The 15,628-nt window shown below is 48.1% G+C and overlaps 1 protein-coding gene across 3 annotated transcripts; it reads left to right on the top strand.

The window, feature by feature from the left end:
* The first annotated feature begins 1,034 nt into the window (after nt 1-1,034).
* Nucleotides 1,035-5,610, top strand: MYD88 (MYD88 innate immune signal transduction adaptor). Of its 3 annotated transcripts, none has more exons than XM_030830183.3 (5): nt 1,035-1,408; nt 2,292-2,426; nt 2,823-2,984; nt 3,188-3,279; nt 3,545-3,615. In XM_030830183.3, the coding sequence occupies exons 1-5, from the start codon at nt 1,081-1,083 to the stop codon at nt 3,563-3,565; spliced, it is 738 nt and encodes a 245-aa protein (XP_030686043.1). In that variant the 5' UTR covers nt 1,035-1,080; the 3' UTR covers nt 3,566-3,615. The 3 variants fall into 3 exon arrangements, with proteins under 3 accessions (XP_030686043.1, XP_060164372.1, XP_030686042.1); XM_060308389.2 differs by having other exon boundaries at nt 1,036-1,408; nt 2,823-3,012; nt 3,237-3,279; XM_030830182.3 differs by having other exon boundaries at nt 1,044-1,408; nt 2,823-3,003; nt 3,545-5,610.
* The last annotated feature ends 10,018 nt before the right edge of the window (nt 5,611-15,628 follow it).

The raw sequence follows: 15,628 nt of genomic DNA, 5'->3' as shown, positions 1-15,628 counted from the left end.
CCGAGATGCCCCAGAGCCTACCCCGACGCCCTTGGGCTCCCCTAGGAAGTCTTTCGAGAAGACTGAGGGAATTTGGGTTTTGAGGTGGCAGGAGAACGGATTGTACAAATGTGCCGGAGATGTGACAAGCCCCCTATCTGGAGAAAGAGTATCATACTTTTTTTTAAAAAAACCAATTTTACAGTCATTTGGGATGATTTGATTAGTGCCCACCTCCCCCACTAGGCTGGGGTTTCCGCCAAGTCAGGATGCCTGCAACATACTTGACACTTAATAGGTGATCAATAAATACCTACTGAATGAATGAATGCACCAAAGCTCCCCAGGTCAGGACGATGTCCCCTGCCCCCTAAAAAGCAAGGCCGGGTGCCCGCTTGACTCCCAATGGCAATGTTTTCCCTAGACCCCAGAGGGTAGTACTGGGTTTCTCTCAGACAGGAAGGCCAGGGTGTCCTGTTACCCTCAAACACGGAGGGTGGGGTCGTGCCCCTCACTTTTCAAGGGCAGGGCCGTGGCATGCCTCTGGCTCCAGAAGGCAATATGCCCTTTTCCACCTCCAACTCTGGGTGTACAGCCAGGGATTCCCCATACTCCTAAGGGCAGGATTGTGTGCTCTACCAGAATTAGGGTGGGGGGTGTGTGTGGAGGGAGGCAGATCCGATGCCTGCTCCCTTGCCCCTTCCCCGCCATCCTCGAGGGCAGGACCGTATGAACCCCTCAGCTCCCTAATGGAAAGGATGTAAGTCCACCAGATGCCAAAGAGCAAGTCACCTCTTTCCTATAACCCAGGAAGGAAGGTTATCGTCCCACTGCCGCACCAGACCCTCCTGGACAGATAGGTGGAGCTCCGTAGACCTTCAAAGGTAGGTTCCCGGTCCCCACACCCCCAGTCCCCTGAGATCCCGAGGGCAGGGGTGGGGCGCCCCCCACTTCCGCACATCTACTGGGGCTCCAGATTGTAGGGCGGGGCGTCGCTTCGAAAGAGAAACCGGCGAGGCGGGGCGGGGCCGGGTGGGCGGGGTGGCGGTAGGGTAAGGAGGAAGCACAGACCCACGACGCGCCTTTGCGTGACGGCCCGCCATGGCGGAAGGAGGTCCGGACGCGGGCTCCGCGCCCCCCACCCCTTCCATGTCCTCCCTGCCCCTGGCAGCGCTCAACGTGCGAGTGCGGCGCCGCCTGTCGCTCTTCCTAAACTTGCGGGCGCATGTGGCGGCCGACTGGACCGCGCTGGCGGAGGAGATGGGCTACGAGTACTTGGAGATCCGGCGGCTGGAGACGCATGCCGACCCCACGGGCAGCCTTCTGGACGACTGGCAGGGACGACCCGGCGCTTCGGTGGGCCGCCTGCTCGAGCTCCTCGGCAAGCTGGGCCGCGAAGACTTGCTGATGGAACTGGGACCCAGCATCGGTGAGGACGCCCCCTTCCGGGCCTCATATCCGAGGTGGGGGTGCGGATGAAGGGGCTGACCATAACTGGCCTCAGCATCCGTCCCACCTTTCCTGTCTTGGAGGCGGGGAGAGCGGGGGGGAGGGAGTAGTTTTGGGGTGGCAAGGGGGACACTGGAGGCAGCCTGCAGAGGGGGAACCGTGCAAGACCAGTTCCCTCTTTCCATACGTGGGATGATAGGGACTAGAGAAAGAAGGCGAAGGCTGGAAAAGGCACAAGGAAACAGCTTAGACAAAGGCTTTCACATAGGACCAGGAGTCAGAATAGGGGTCCTCTGTGGGGGGCTTGGAATTGCTTCAAGTATGTAGAGCAACCGGCAGGTAAGGGACTGAAAGCTGACAGTCTTTGGAAACTTCAGGTCCCTGGAAAATGCACCCCTTCCTGCCACTTGCTGACCCATACCTGCACAGGCATGGGGACAGTGGCCCACTTGGTTGGGGCTGCTGCCCTCGCTGCACATAATCACCAGGTCTCCTGAGCTCTTCCTACATGCCCTGCTCACATCAGCAGTGGATCCTAAAAGAAGCATACCTTGGATTCTATTCTCGGGAGCCCGGAGCGGGGGGCGGGTGGTGGGGGAGTGGAGGGCAATGGGATAGAGACATAAGCCTGACCTTGATGGCTTCCCTCATGGCCAGAACACCACTGACGTCCCTTTAGGATGACCAGAGCCAGGTGGAAGCTCATCTTTTCAGAGCTGTTGAGCTGTGGATGGCACCACTGGGCTAGAGAAGCCCTGGAGGACAACACAGCCAGGGAGGTGGGACAGGGGCTGGATCCTGACCGTGGGTAGAGGCGTGGGGTACCTGCGGGGAGCTGGCCACACCTTGTCTCTTCCCCACAGAGGAGGATTGCCAAAAGTATATTCTGAAGCAGCAGCAGGAGGCATCTGAGAAGCCTTTACAGGTGGACTCTGTAGACAGCAGCATTCCTCGGACGAGAGATCCGGCGGGCATCACCATTTGCGATGACCCCCTGGGTAAGGGCCCAGTACTGCCCCCCTGGGCCATAGGACATTGTGGTGTTAAAAGTATGGATGTTGAAAGCAGATGGACTGTGGCATCTTGGGCAAGTCACTTAATCTCTCTGAGCTTCAGTTTCCTAAGAAATGGGAATAATAAAGTCCTACCTCTGGTTTTGGTATGAGATTTTCATGAAATGATGTGTCTATCTCATCGTCAACCTAGGGTTTGGCCTGGGGTGGTAAGAAGGTGCTCATCTTTCCGCTCCTGGGAAAGGCACTTTCTCTGAGTACTGTCATCTCAGGATTGTGTAGGGTCCAGGATCACGGGCGCTTAGGCTGGGGGCACCTGGCTGGGCTCCTCCCCAGCCTTCCTGTAGGGCTCTGACCATCACCCTTGTGCTTTGCACCCAGGGCAAATGCCTGAGTGTTTTGACGCCTTCATCTGCTACTGCCCCAGCGATATCCAGTTTGTACAGGAGATGATCCGGGAGCTGGAACAGACAAACCATCGGCTGAAGTTGTGTGTGTCTGACCGCGACGTCCTGCCTGGCACCTGCATCTGGTCCATTGCCAGTGAACTCATTGAAAAGAGGTTGGCTACGTGGCCAGGGGGCAAGTGGGTGGTTGTACAAAGCCCTGCCGGGGATCCCAATGCTGGGATCCTCCCAGTTGGACCCTGTCTAGCCTGGGCACAGTGGGCTCCTCCCAAGGCTGTCCCCTGGGGGTATGCTGAACTAGGTCACCACGGTGCCTATAGCCTGCCCACTCTCCCTTAGGTGCCGTCGAATGGTGGTGGTTGTCTCTGATGATTACTTGCAAAGCAAGGAATGTGACTTCCAGACTAAGTTTGCACTCAGCCTCTCTCCAGGTAAGCTCAGCCCTGCCTTTGCCACAGAGAAGTGGGCGGGGCCTCAAGATGCCAGCCTTCCCTCACCAAGGGCCATGGGTAGAGCATCAAGGAACTTGGGCAGGTCTCTACACATAAGTGTGCATGCACATGAGTGCCCTTTGTGTGGCTGAATATGTACCAGGGGTGCTTAGTTGGGAGAGGGATGTTGTTAACCCCTGGACTGAGGATTGGTCCCACCCCACTGTGAGAGCCTGGTGCCAGCTCTGTACCCTTTGGCTTGCAGGTGCCCATCAGAAGCGACTGATCCCCATCAAGTACAAGTCAATGAAGAAAGAGTTCCCCAGCATCCTGCGGTTCATCACTATCTGCGACTACACCAACCCCTGCACCAAGTCCTGGTTCTGGACTCGCCTCGCCAAGGCCCTGTCCCTGCCCTGAACTGCCCTGAGTCCCTGGGTGTGTGTGCATCTATCTGCCTGTACATGTACTTCTACCCCTGCCTCCACCTGCAGTTGTATGGGGAATCTGTGCTCCACTGGCCTCTTGATTCCTGGACATGCCAACTCCACAGACACAGCTGCAGCCATTGTACATATCTGGACATCACATCTCATGTCCTGCATAGAACATGTGGCTGCAAGTGGCACGCCCACTTGCTGTTATCAGCCAGGACAGTAAAAACCAGAGCCAGCTGGGACTAATAGGAAGACCAGAAGAGCCAGCTTTGACCCATCCACACATCTTAGGCCTCAGTTTCTCCACCTGAGAACTAAGTAGGGTGAGGAGAACAGGCAGTAGCTGTGTTCGAATGATTGTGGGAAACGGTGAAGCACTGTTCTGAGTCTCCTGGGGACAGGAGACAAATCTTGGCTGAGAGAGAGCTAGCTGCCTGGGCAACGTGCTGGCCACTGCTGGGACCATGGCACTGCTGGGGCAGCTGCTTCCACAATGGTGCCTTCGGATGCTTTGGGGCCCTGTTGCCCCACCTCACATCCCACTTCCTCCTGCCCCGAGGACAAATGGGGAAGCAGCCTGGCCTAGCAGAGGGAGGTCCTACATTGAGCCTGATTCCCCAAGGGTCCACCTCTCATCTGCCTCTTTGACTCCTCCCAGCCTCTGCACACCTTCCCTGCGATAAGTCCCCAAGAGACTGGCCTGAGTGTCTGGGGCTGCTTTTCACTTCCACCTATTGAGTGCCTGTGGTCCTGCTCTCAGCTCTGCCCTGCATGAGATGGGATCCCGTCTTCTGGCATCTTCATCAAGTTTGGGTTCTGGAGCTAGGTCACCATGGTGGTGTGAGCAGGAAGCCTTCCTCCCTGGGCCACCCACAGAGAACTTTCCCACCAATCTTCTGTACTTAATTGCCTTACAAAGTTGTTTGCTGGGACTAGTTTACAGTGACCACACAAGAGCCTCTTGCCCCAAAGCTTGTAGGCACATGGACACATAGAAGCTCACACACAGAGACACATATATACATGCACAGGCACCCTCATGCACACACATACAGGCATCCTCATGCACACATTTCCCTGGATACAGCTGCCAGGAACAGCTGGGTGGGACAGTCCCACCACAGAGGGGGCCTAACCCTGGACTAAGATGGGACGATCTTGTATTCTTTTTGTTTCCCTCTTCATTGGAACCAGACTCTGGAAAGGACCCATTATGCCAGCATTTACGCCTTCAGTGAAGCACAGAGCGAGGAAAGAGCTGCTTGAACTCACAGAGCAAGTTAGCTGTGACAGCTGTTTTTCCCTCCTTGGGGGATTTGTACGTTGGTTTCCCTTAAGCTCTCCTTCAAGGAGAAAATGTCATGGTCTCAGGTCTCTGTGCCAGGATAGGACCCAGGACCCTAAATCTAATAGCAAATGTATGCCTTCTCTGCTCCACTTCCAGCAAGGGCTGGGGCAAACCAAGTGCCTTCCCTCAGGGTCTCAAGAGGGACTGGAGGCCCCTCTCTGCATAATCTTGATGAAGCACTTAGCTACTAGGTACCTATCCCCACTTTGATACTGGGAAGTATTTTAAAACTCTTTCAAGAAAGTATCTTTCAGGGACTTCCCTGGCAGTCAGTGGTTGAGACTTCGCCTTCCAGTGCAGGGGGTGTGGGTTCGATCCCTGGTCGGGGAGCTAAGATCCCACGTGCCTCAGGGCCAAAAAACCAAAACATGAAACAGAAGCAATATTGTAACAAACTCAATAAAGACAAAAAAAAATTAACTTAAAAAAAAAAGTATCTTTCACACCTGTTTGTATTCATTGTGAGAATTTCAAAGAGAGCTGAGAAATGCCTCGGTCTGTAATTTCCCCTTCTGTATCCTAGGTTTATAATAAAGAGTTCTCTACTTCGGGAGTAGCAGGTTTCATTTGTGTCTGGAAGGAGTTTGGAAGCAGTAACTTGGGATAACGCTCTCCTGGGTACATGAAACTGGGCCCTTGGGTAGGTTCCAGTGGGTTTGCCAGGAACTTCCTTAAGGCTGGTCCTCCTCCTCACAGGGTCCAAGCCTCACCAGGGCTGCAGGCAGAACTGTAAACAGCAGCTCAGCTACCGACGCTGGGGACTCTGCTTGCCTCTGCCAAGCTTGGTCTTCTGGGGATTGTGCCACACTCCTGGGTCCTGGGCCGGCCAGCGGGAGGGGCTGCTCTCCTAGGCTCCAAGGAGAGTCTGGAGAGTCCCCACTCCAGATCACACATCTCTGGAGAACGCTGTTGTTACCAGTAATGGCCATCCTTGGGCATATCTGTGTTAATCCTGAAAGGATCGATCTATTTTTAAATAGAACGCACGACTTTTTCACTGTTCACTTGAGAAAAATTAGAAAATATGAAGAAAAAAATGCCCATAATCCTAATCCCAGAGAGAACTCTGGTGATCTTTTAGAGTGCCCAGATATTTTCAGCGACCACAGCTTTTCTCTCACTGGTCTCTCTGTTACCACGTCCTGGCTCCTGAGCTTCCTGGATGCTGGCGGCTTCCCAGCCTTGCCTCTGTACATTCAGGACTCCTAGAAAGTCCCCCTGAGGCCAGGCCGTCCTCTCCAGTGTCCCCTTGGGAACAAAGCCTCAGTGTGGTCCAAGCAGGGCCCCTGGGATCTGCCTTGTGCCCCCATGGCTGGGGGGACAGTCTTTGGGTCTGCTCCTGGTCATGGAGAGGGCTCTCTGGGCAACACCAGTCACGTCACGGGCAAAGCCCCTGTTCTTTCAGGTCAAGATGGTGACCTGAAAGCGCTCAGCTCAACCCCATCTAATCCTCACACCCCTCTCACCTTCCTCCAGTGCCCACCTCCCCATAGGTTAAGTTCCCAGATACTGAGAAAGCTTCCTCTTCTCATTTTTGTTTTAGTCCCCTAGGAACTTTTGATAGAGAAATTCTCTTTCCTAAAGGGAAAATTCACTGATGAAATTATCCAAGGCAAAAGCAGGAAATTTTGGAGGGCAGCAGCAAAGGTAAAACACAAAATTACAAATCTATGTGACAATGGACTTGGATTCTGCCACAAGTCAAGGGCAAGGGAAAGAAACAGGGACAGGGATTTCCTCCAGATTAGACAATAAAATATACGAATATAGTGTGACTTTGCTGTATCCTGGTTAAAACACATCAATTATAAAAAGATATTTTGGGGTCATATATCCAGTAGAGGTCAATATACAAAATATGTGAGAGCAACAAAAAAATAAACAACCCAATTAAAAAATGGGCAAGGGGGACTTCCCTGGTGGTCCAGTGGCTAAGACTCCATGTTCCCAATGCAGGGGGCCCGGGTTCAATCCCTGGTCAGGGAACTAGATCCCACATGTCGCAACTAAGAGTTCGCAGGCTGCAACTAAAAAAAAACAGATTTCACATGCCGCAACTAAAAAAAAAAAAAAGATCCCGCGTGCTGCAATTAAGACCCAATGCAGCCAAATAAATAAATAAATAAATACTAAAAAAAAAAAAAGAGCAAGGGACTTTAATAGACATCTCTCCAAAGAAGATATACAGATGACTAAAAAGTACATGAAAAGATGCTCAATATCACTAATCATTAGGGAAATGCAAATCAAAACCACAATGAGATACCATCTCATACCCATTAGGACGGCTACTACCAAAAGCCCCAGAAAACTGGGACTTCCTTGGCGGTCCAGTGGTTAAGACTCTGTGCTTCCAAAGTAGGGGCACCGGTTCAATCCCTGGTCGGGGAACTAAGATCCCGCATGCCACACTGTGTGGCCAAAATACACAAAACAAAGCAAAAAACCCAAATGGTACATTTGCTGTGGTATGGCAATTTCCCAAAAAATTAAAAATAGAAATACCATATGATCCAGCAATTCCACTTCTGTGTGGAAACCCAAAAGAACTGAAAGCAGGGTGCAAATATCAAAGAGATATTTCTACACCCATATTCATAGCAGCATTACTCACAATAGCCAAAATGGGTAAGCAACCCAAGTATCCCTTGACAGATGAATGAATAAACAAAATGTGGTATATACATAGAATAGTATTCATCCTTAAAAGGAATGAAATTCTGACACATGCTACAATATGGATGAACCTTGAGGACATTATGCTAAGTGAAATAAGCCAGTTGCAAAAAGACAAATGCTATATAATTCCACCTACATAAGGTATCTAGAACAGCCAAATTCTTAGAGATAGAAAATAGAATGGTGGTTTCCAGGGCCTGAGCGAAGGAGAGAATGAAGAGTTGTTTAAAGAATATGAAAAAGAATATATGCATACACTCACACATAAAACTGAATCACTCCGCTATCCTTGAAACTAACACAACATTGTAAATTAACTACACTTCAATTTTTTAAAAAGGCAATTTCAAATTTTATTCGGAAAAAATAGTTGTTTAATGGGTACAGAGTTTCAGTTTTGCACCATGAAGTGTTCTGGAGATGGCTGTACAAAATTGTGACCAAAAACACAAAAATCAATATACTGGCCCGCGCCGCGGAGGCCGATGAGGTCGGCGCCAACGGCCGGCGTTGCGGGTGGGAGGCCGCGCCGGAGCGCAGCATGGAGGGGCCGGCCTAGCTGGGGCCTGTGGCCCTGCGTCTTCTGGTGCGACGCCGGTTCTGAGCAGGCTGCGGGGCCGCAGCCGCCGGGCGATGGGCGCCCGAGGGGCCGGGAGGCGAGCCGTGGCCCCCAGGCGGGTGTGGGCATCGTATCTGCAGCCAGCGTCCCCGAGGCCACGCTCGGGCCATGATCACTCGGTGAAGCTGCGCCGCGACAGCGCGGCCGACTTCTTCTGGCGCTGTGAGGACCTGTGCGCACTGCAGGATTTGGTGCCTTTGCCCGCCGTGTGCGCCTCCCTGCGGAAGGGCCTGCTGGACTTCAACGCCGACCGCCTCCGCGGGGTAGACTGGACGCCGCTCCTGAGGACCCTCGGCCCCTTATCTGTATCCAGAGATTCTTCCAGCCATGGCTTGGCGAGACAGGTTCTGACAGAAATAAAGTTTACAGAAGTTGTGTTCCTGCGATAAGAAATAGAGATATGACCTTCCAGTTGTGGAAAGCTCTTAAATGCTGTGTAAGTGCGTCGGGTGCGCTAAGGAACCTGGTGCTGAATGGGCTAGTTCTGAGAGAGAGACTTAACTATGTTAACAAAGGTGCCTGGGTTTTTGGCAGCAGCTAAGCACGGAAGCTTAGGAGGAGGGGGCCATTCACCTCGATCCCTTGTCAGCGGCAGGGGCGACCTCAGTCCCGGCAGCAGCAGAAAAAGCGGCAGGGGAATCTTCTGCTTGCAGGGCCTACTGCTGGTAGACACCAGGGAAGAGGAGCTTCTTGATGGGATGTCTGAAGATTTTTCACGCTGCAGCTCCTTTCCAGACATCAGTGAGCCTAGTGATTTGGGCCGGTGGTCTTCACCCAGCACTTCTTTTTTTAGCCTCTCCAGCAGCAGGGAGCAGCATGCGGTTGGGGCAGAGAACACCATGGCATGGGACTCAGGCTTCCAAGGAGACAGGACATCTCCAGGATCTCCATCTGAGCAGATGACATGGCTTTCTGAGGAGGAGCTCATTGGAGACATCTGGGCGTTCTCACTCAAGTTGTCTTCTGGATGCTCGGGAAGGAGGTCCACTGGCTCAGGATCGCACTTGAGGCAAGTGAGGACTCCACTGGTCTCCTGGGGCCTAGATGTCAATGGTATATCCCGATTGCTACGGTGGCCCCTCTTCCGATCGTCCTCTCCTTTGGTCTCTGTGTGATCCTCCATCTTTGCCATGCCTCTTTGGGGCTCTTCTTGGACCTTCACCTCCCTCTCCTTTGGGGAAGGAAGTGGGAGGTGACTGGATGGTATCGGCTTCCTAACCTTGAGCCCTGTGTATGTATCGGCCAGCCCTTCCCCCGCAAGTGGCCCAGAGGCCAGACGCTGCTCAGAGCTGAGTGCAGAAGCCCCCAGAGCTTGCCAGGGTGTGGCCAGCCTCCTCCGGGGACCTCCCCAGCTTCTCTGCGAGGCCTGGAGACTGAAGCACCTTCTCCAGGGCTGCTCAGCTGCCAGCATCACCATGAGCTAGGCGGCGAAGGTTTCTGAGCAGGGGATGCAGAGCCTGACCCGACTGGATGCTGCACCCCACGATGTCCCTTCCTGGCAGATAGGTTCTTTCTTCACTTCTTTTTCGAAATTTGATAAAACAACATTTAAACTTTCCACTGTTCTTCAGGGTATACAGATGGTAGTGGCTTGTGCTCTGGACTGTGGTGCCTCCTTATCCTATATGCTTCATGTGTTACTTTGTTTGTTTTCTTGTAGTCCTTATGGTACTTCGCCCTAAGTGCCATACCTGTAATGACACATACACTGCCCTGTAGGAGGTCTTCTTTTGTTCAACGCATGAATTGGTCATCCACCACACTGGGTTCTGGTCTCAGAAGATACAGGTCAGGGAGCACCAGTTGGCAGCATAGCAGCATACCACACTTCTAATTGAGGCTTGCAGCCCAGATATTCCCTTTGGTCTAATTTGAAGGATCCAGATATGTAAAGATTATATTCTAGATAAATCATGGGCTATCCTGAAAGAAATTCACCAGTAAATTATTCCAGTTTCTCTGGCCTTCCTGGAGTATATCCAGTAAGGCATCTCATTCATGTCTAGAAAGCAAATATATCATTTATTGCAACTTCATCGTGGAGCGACGTATTGGTTTAAAGTACGATCAACACAATTTGGTCATTGTGAGTATGCCAGCTGGGTCCACTCTTTTTCCCGTTGCGGAGCACAGGCTCCGGACGCGCAGGCTCAGCGGCCATGGCTCACAGGCCTAGCCGCTCCGTGGCATGTGGGATCTTCCCGGACTGGGGCATGAACCCATGTCCCCTGCATCGGCAGGTGGACTCTCAACCACTGCGCCGCCAGGGAAGCCCTAGGTCCACTCTTTACTACACATATGTAACTCTAGAGATTCTTATGCCCAAAAGAGACATGCTCTTGGGTGTCTAGGGCAAGGGAAACATGTGTTGTTATTCAGGAGCGGGAAGCTTCAGCATGACAGGAAAGAATTGAAAAATCCTGGTCTACACATCACTTTACCTTGTTTGAAACTTGTTTCTTTGGCTTGCTTCATTGGAGTGTTTTTGCTCTCCTGGGGCTGACACTGTGTGTTATGTATCACGCATGTGACATGTAGAAGTTTCAGAACCCAGAGTCATATAGATCAGTCAAAAATTTATATATTTTAGTTTAACATCTATTTTCGGTGGGGTGGGGATGGTGGTGTGCTGAATTGGGTGATTGGGATTGACATGTATACACTGATGTGTATAAAACTGATGACTAATAAGAACCTGCAGTATAAAACAACAAACAAACAAACAAAACAACTAATACTAAACTTTCTTTGGGTTACTTGTATGGAAATATGTTAACATAAATGTTTCAGACATTACATGAAATTTCTAAAAATCTTATATGTTCTGGTATAATGTTATAAGTCATAATTCTAGTTATTACTTTAAAATGTATATCTCAGAAAAAAATTCTATTTAAAGTAACACTGGGCATAATTCATATATTCCAAAATTAGTTTGACCCTCTGCTCATGAGATTCTTTTTATGGCATGTGATAGCAAATTTGGACTTCCATCCCCAATAAACTTTGAGGTTGGAGGACACAAAAGGTTTTGCTCAGACCTAAATTCTGTCTGAAAAAAAAGGGTAAATATTATAAGCCCTTTCTAACCTCTCCAGGAGCAGAAATGATTTACAGCTGTGGCATTTAACCATAACTCCTTGATCTAATTTGAGAAGAGTTCAGTAAGGAACAATGTCTTGATTTTGTTTGTTTTGTTTGTTCCCTGTTTTCTTGTCTTGCTTACCAACAATCCATTGTAATTCATGAGTTAGTATGGCAGCAGACTGAGTGTTCCCTGGAGCTCATTAAATGAACTTTTTTTCCCCCCAAAAAACAAAAATAATCAATATACTGAACTGTATACTTAAAAACTGGTTACTATGGTAAATTTTATGTTACGTGTATTTTACCACTAAAAAAAAGACATTCTTGAGACAACTGTGGAAATTTGGGTATTAGATGACGTGAAAGAATTATCACTATTTTTTTAGATGTGACAATAGCATTGTGGTTACATAAAGAAAATGTTCAATTTGTTAGAAACTAATTCTGAAGTACATGGTATGAAATGAATGATGTCTGGGATTTCCTTTAAATAATTAAGAGAGAAAACAATAACAAAGACTATATGAAGCAAATATGACCATATATTAGTTATTAAATTGAAGGTACATTTCTTCTCTCTGTTCTTGTGTATCTAAAATTTTTCAAAATATAAAAAAGTATTTTAAGTTAAAAAGTGCAAGCATTGTTGTTAACTCCACTTGGACAAATGTCTCTCTTGCTGCATCTCCCTAAGGTAGGTATCTTAAAATCATTCATTAGGAATGACTGAAATGAAAATAATTGTTTCCTATCTCATGGGGAAGTGGAAGAAAATTTGGATAATATATTCCCAGACATCTGAAAATCTCACCTTGGATCACTGTTTTTTTTTTTAAATCATTCATTAATTTTGAGTCTTAATAAAAGTATTCCAAAAATATTTTCTTCAACTCAAAATATTTTCCTTTAACTTAAACTTAAAAGGGACTCTCACAAACTGCATGGCATTTGAGTCAGAAGGACCAGGCCACTGACCCTGGAAAAACGGGGCAGCGCCATGGCTCCTCGGCAGCTGCATTGCAAGCCTCGCTCTGTAGCAAAGGGGACCGTGCACTCCAGCCTGAGAGACACGAATAGAGTTCTGGCCCGCAACAGTGCAGGAGCAGCCTCTGTGGGCCTCTGGTTGATGGAGAATTCTGAGTGGTGGGGCTGGGAACTAGCAAGTGGTAGAAAACTGGAAAATGCCTGCTCGAAACAGGCTGGAATGATTTCAAATTCCAGAAGGCAAACTCAGAATCACAGAAAAACAGGCAGGGCCACTGGGCTGGTAGGGAGGTGGGTGAGGAGGGAGCTCACCATCAATTCAGGTGAACACTGTCCTCACTGGCTGCTGTTCACCAGGTGAGGCAGAAGAAATGGTCTAAAAGTCCCTGGGGACTTGTGGTTCCAGGACAATATGGAATAAACACGTCTCCTCAATCCCTCTGTTAAGTACACCTAAAAAAAAACCCCTGGGCCATATATATACATATAGATATTTATATACATATAAAATATGTATATATATAAAATAAGAAGACTCTGAAGGGTGGAGAGGGAGATAATCTGATAGTCTGACTAGCAGCCTTGGGACCCATAGAAAGACATGGCAATGATTCCGATGGTTTTCTTTTTGCCTCAGATATCTCAGACTGAGTACTGGAGAAGCTAGCAACCCAGAAACAAATGGGCACAGATGAAAAAAAAAAGAAACCCTGCTCTTTCTAGCCAAAGGACTAGGAAGGGGCAGAGTAACAAGAAAGAAAACTTTTAGACTACTCCAGTCTACTCTACTCCAGTCAAACCACAGAAAAAAAATTATAATACTCCCTATACTCTGCCAGTCAAGATAAACGGGGACCCCAGGCTTCTACTCCTACTTGCAGGGTGCTGTCAGAAGGCTTAGTGGAGAGTCAGGGCTGTCGCCATTGCCAGAAGCAATGTGCTCCTCCATCCTGTCAGTAGAAGCCACGAGTGTGGCAAAAACAAGGCATCCTTCCCCTCCCAGCCAGGGTGGTCTCAGCAGAGGATCAGTGGGCAGCCTGAACTCCCACTCTACAGTGGCCCAGCAGTAATTAGGTACCCACTCTACACCCCCTTCCCAGGATGTCAACAGCGGCTGAGTGGGGAACCTGAACTTTGACCTCTATCTGACAGCATCAGTGAGAGCCTGCTAAAACAGAAGATTTAAATAGGATCCAGAGTCTCATAACATAACACTCAAAATGTCCAGGACTGAAAATCACTCTTTATACTGAGAACCAGGAAAATCTCAACTTGAGCAAGAAAAGATAACCAATAGATGCTAACACCAAAATGACAGTGATGTGGAAATTATCTGACAAGGATTTTAAAGCAGCCAGTATAAAAATGCTTCAATGAGCAATTACAGACATACTGCAAACAAATGAAGAGTCTCAGCAAAGAAACAAAACAGATGAAGAAGAACTAAACTGAAATTTTAAAACTGAAAAAAAAAACCCACTGAAAAATGTCACTAGATGAGTTCTATAGTAAAATGAACTTGAAGAAAGAATAATAGAAATCACCCAATCTGAACAATAGAGAGAGAATAGACTGAAAAAAAATTAACAGAGTCTCAGGAATTTGTGGGACTATAAGAAAAGATCTAATATTTATGTCATTGGAGTCTCAAAAGTAGAGGAGGAAGAAGGTGGAGCTTAAAAAATATTCAAATAAATATGGCTAAAAATTTTCCAAATATGGCAGACATAAACCTATAGATTCAAGAAGCTGATAAAATCCCAAACAGGATAACCCAAAGAAATCCATGTCAATATTCATCATAGTCAAACTTCTGAAAACTAAAGGCAAAGAAAAATCTTGAAAGTAGCCAGAGAGAAATGACAACTTCCCTATAATGGAAAAACAAGTTTGAATGAAGTCAAGTTTCTCATCAGAAACCACGGAAGTCAGAAGGAAGTGGCACAACATCTTCCAAGTGCTGAAAGAAAAGAACTGTCAACTAAAAATCCTATACGCAGAGAAAATCGGGAATGAAGAGGAAATCAAGACATTCTCAGACGAAGAAAAACTGAGACAATTTGTCAACAGCAACCCCCACCCCTTAAAAAATAGCTAGTAGAAGTTTTTGAAGCAAAAAATAAATGATTGGAAAAGCAATCTTGGAATATCAAGAAGGAAGAACAAAAGATTGAAAATAATTTAATAATATGTTTTCCTTCTCTTGAGTTTTCTAAATTATACCTGAAGGTTTAAGCAAAAGGTTAGTGGTTGTATGCAGGATAGATTAGAAAAGTTGATGAGCACTGTGGTAATTTCTACTTCAAGCAACTGCACAAACAAAAGGGAGAAATGAAGTGACTGCTGGCTGGGAGGAGGGACCCTGTGGTCCCTTCTATTTCCTCTTTCCTAAAAAGATCAAAGCCTACCAGGTCCAGTCCATCGTCCCCTGTCCTGAGTACTCATGCATCGTCTGATGCAGTTCTCAATTTATACAGAGAAAATATTTAAGACAGTTATAAACGGGAGAGTAAAGGGACTTAAAGAGAAGAAAGGTTTCTACCCCTCACTGAAACTAGTAATGTCAACACAAGTAGAACTGAGATAAGTTATGTATACACAATGTCGTACCTAAATATCCACACAAAGAGACACTCTCCAAAAACTAGAAATAAATCAAAATGAAATTCTACTCGAAATGGATGAGATGGAGAATAAATTAGTGGTTGTCAGGGGTGGTTGGTGGAGAAAGGGGATGGATGTTCTATAAAGAGGTAGCTGAGGGAGCTCTTTAAGGTGTGGTAGTAGTTCTGTATCTTGATTGTAGTGGTGGTTACACAGGACCTGCACGTAATAAACTGGCAAAGAACTGTACATTGTACCAATGTCAAGTTCCTGGTTTTGATACTGTACTATAGTTACATAAGATGTATCTATTGGGGGAAATTGTGTGAAAGCTTCAGAAACTTCTCTGTACTATTCTTGCAAGTTTTTGTGAATCTATAATTATCTCAAGATAAAAAGTTTTTTAAAAATTTAACATAAAAAGGAAGTAAAGGGCTTCCCTCGTGGTGCAGTGGTTGAGAGTCCGCCTGCCGATGCAGGGGACACGGGTTCGTGCCCCGGTCCGGGAAGATCCCACATGCCACGGAGCGGCTGGGCCCGTGAGCCGTGGCTGCTGAGCCTGCGCGTCCAGAGCCTGTGCTCTGCAGCGGG

This window comes from Globicephala melas, chromosome 11, assembly GCF_963455315.2.
Source record: "Globicephala melas chromosome 11, mGloMel1.2, whole genome shotgun sequence".
In the NCBI taxonomy this organism is placed as follows: Eukaryota; Metazoa; Chordata; class Mammalia; order Artiodactyla; family Delphinidae; genus Globicephala; species Globicephala melas.
Note: the sequence above shows the minus strand (reverse complement) of the source record. Positions and strands in the feature narration are given on the sequence as shown.

Coding starts and splice junctions, on each gene's coding strand:
- MYD88 (XM_030830182.3), top strand. CDS start 1,081: ATGGCGGAAGGAGGTCCGGACGCGGGCTCCGCGCCCCCCACCCCTTCC. Junction 1,409..2,291: donor GGAACTGGGACCCAGCATCG/GTGAGGACGCCC, acceptor TCTTCCCCACAG/AGGAGGATTGCCAAAAGTAT. Junction 3,280..3,544: donor TGCACTCAGCCTCTCTCCAG/GTAAGCTCAGCC, acceptor TTTGGCTTGCAG/GTGCCCATCAGAAGCGACTG.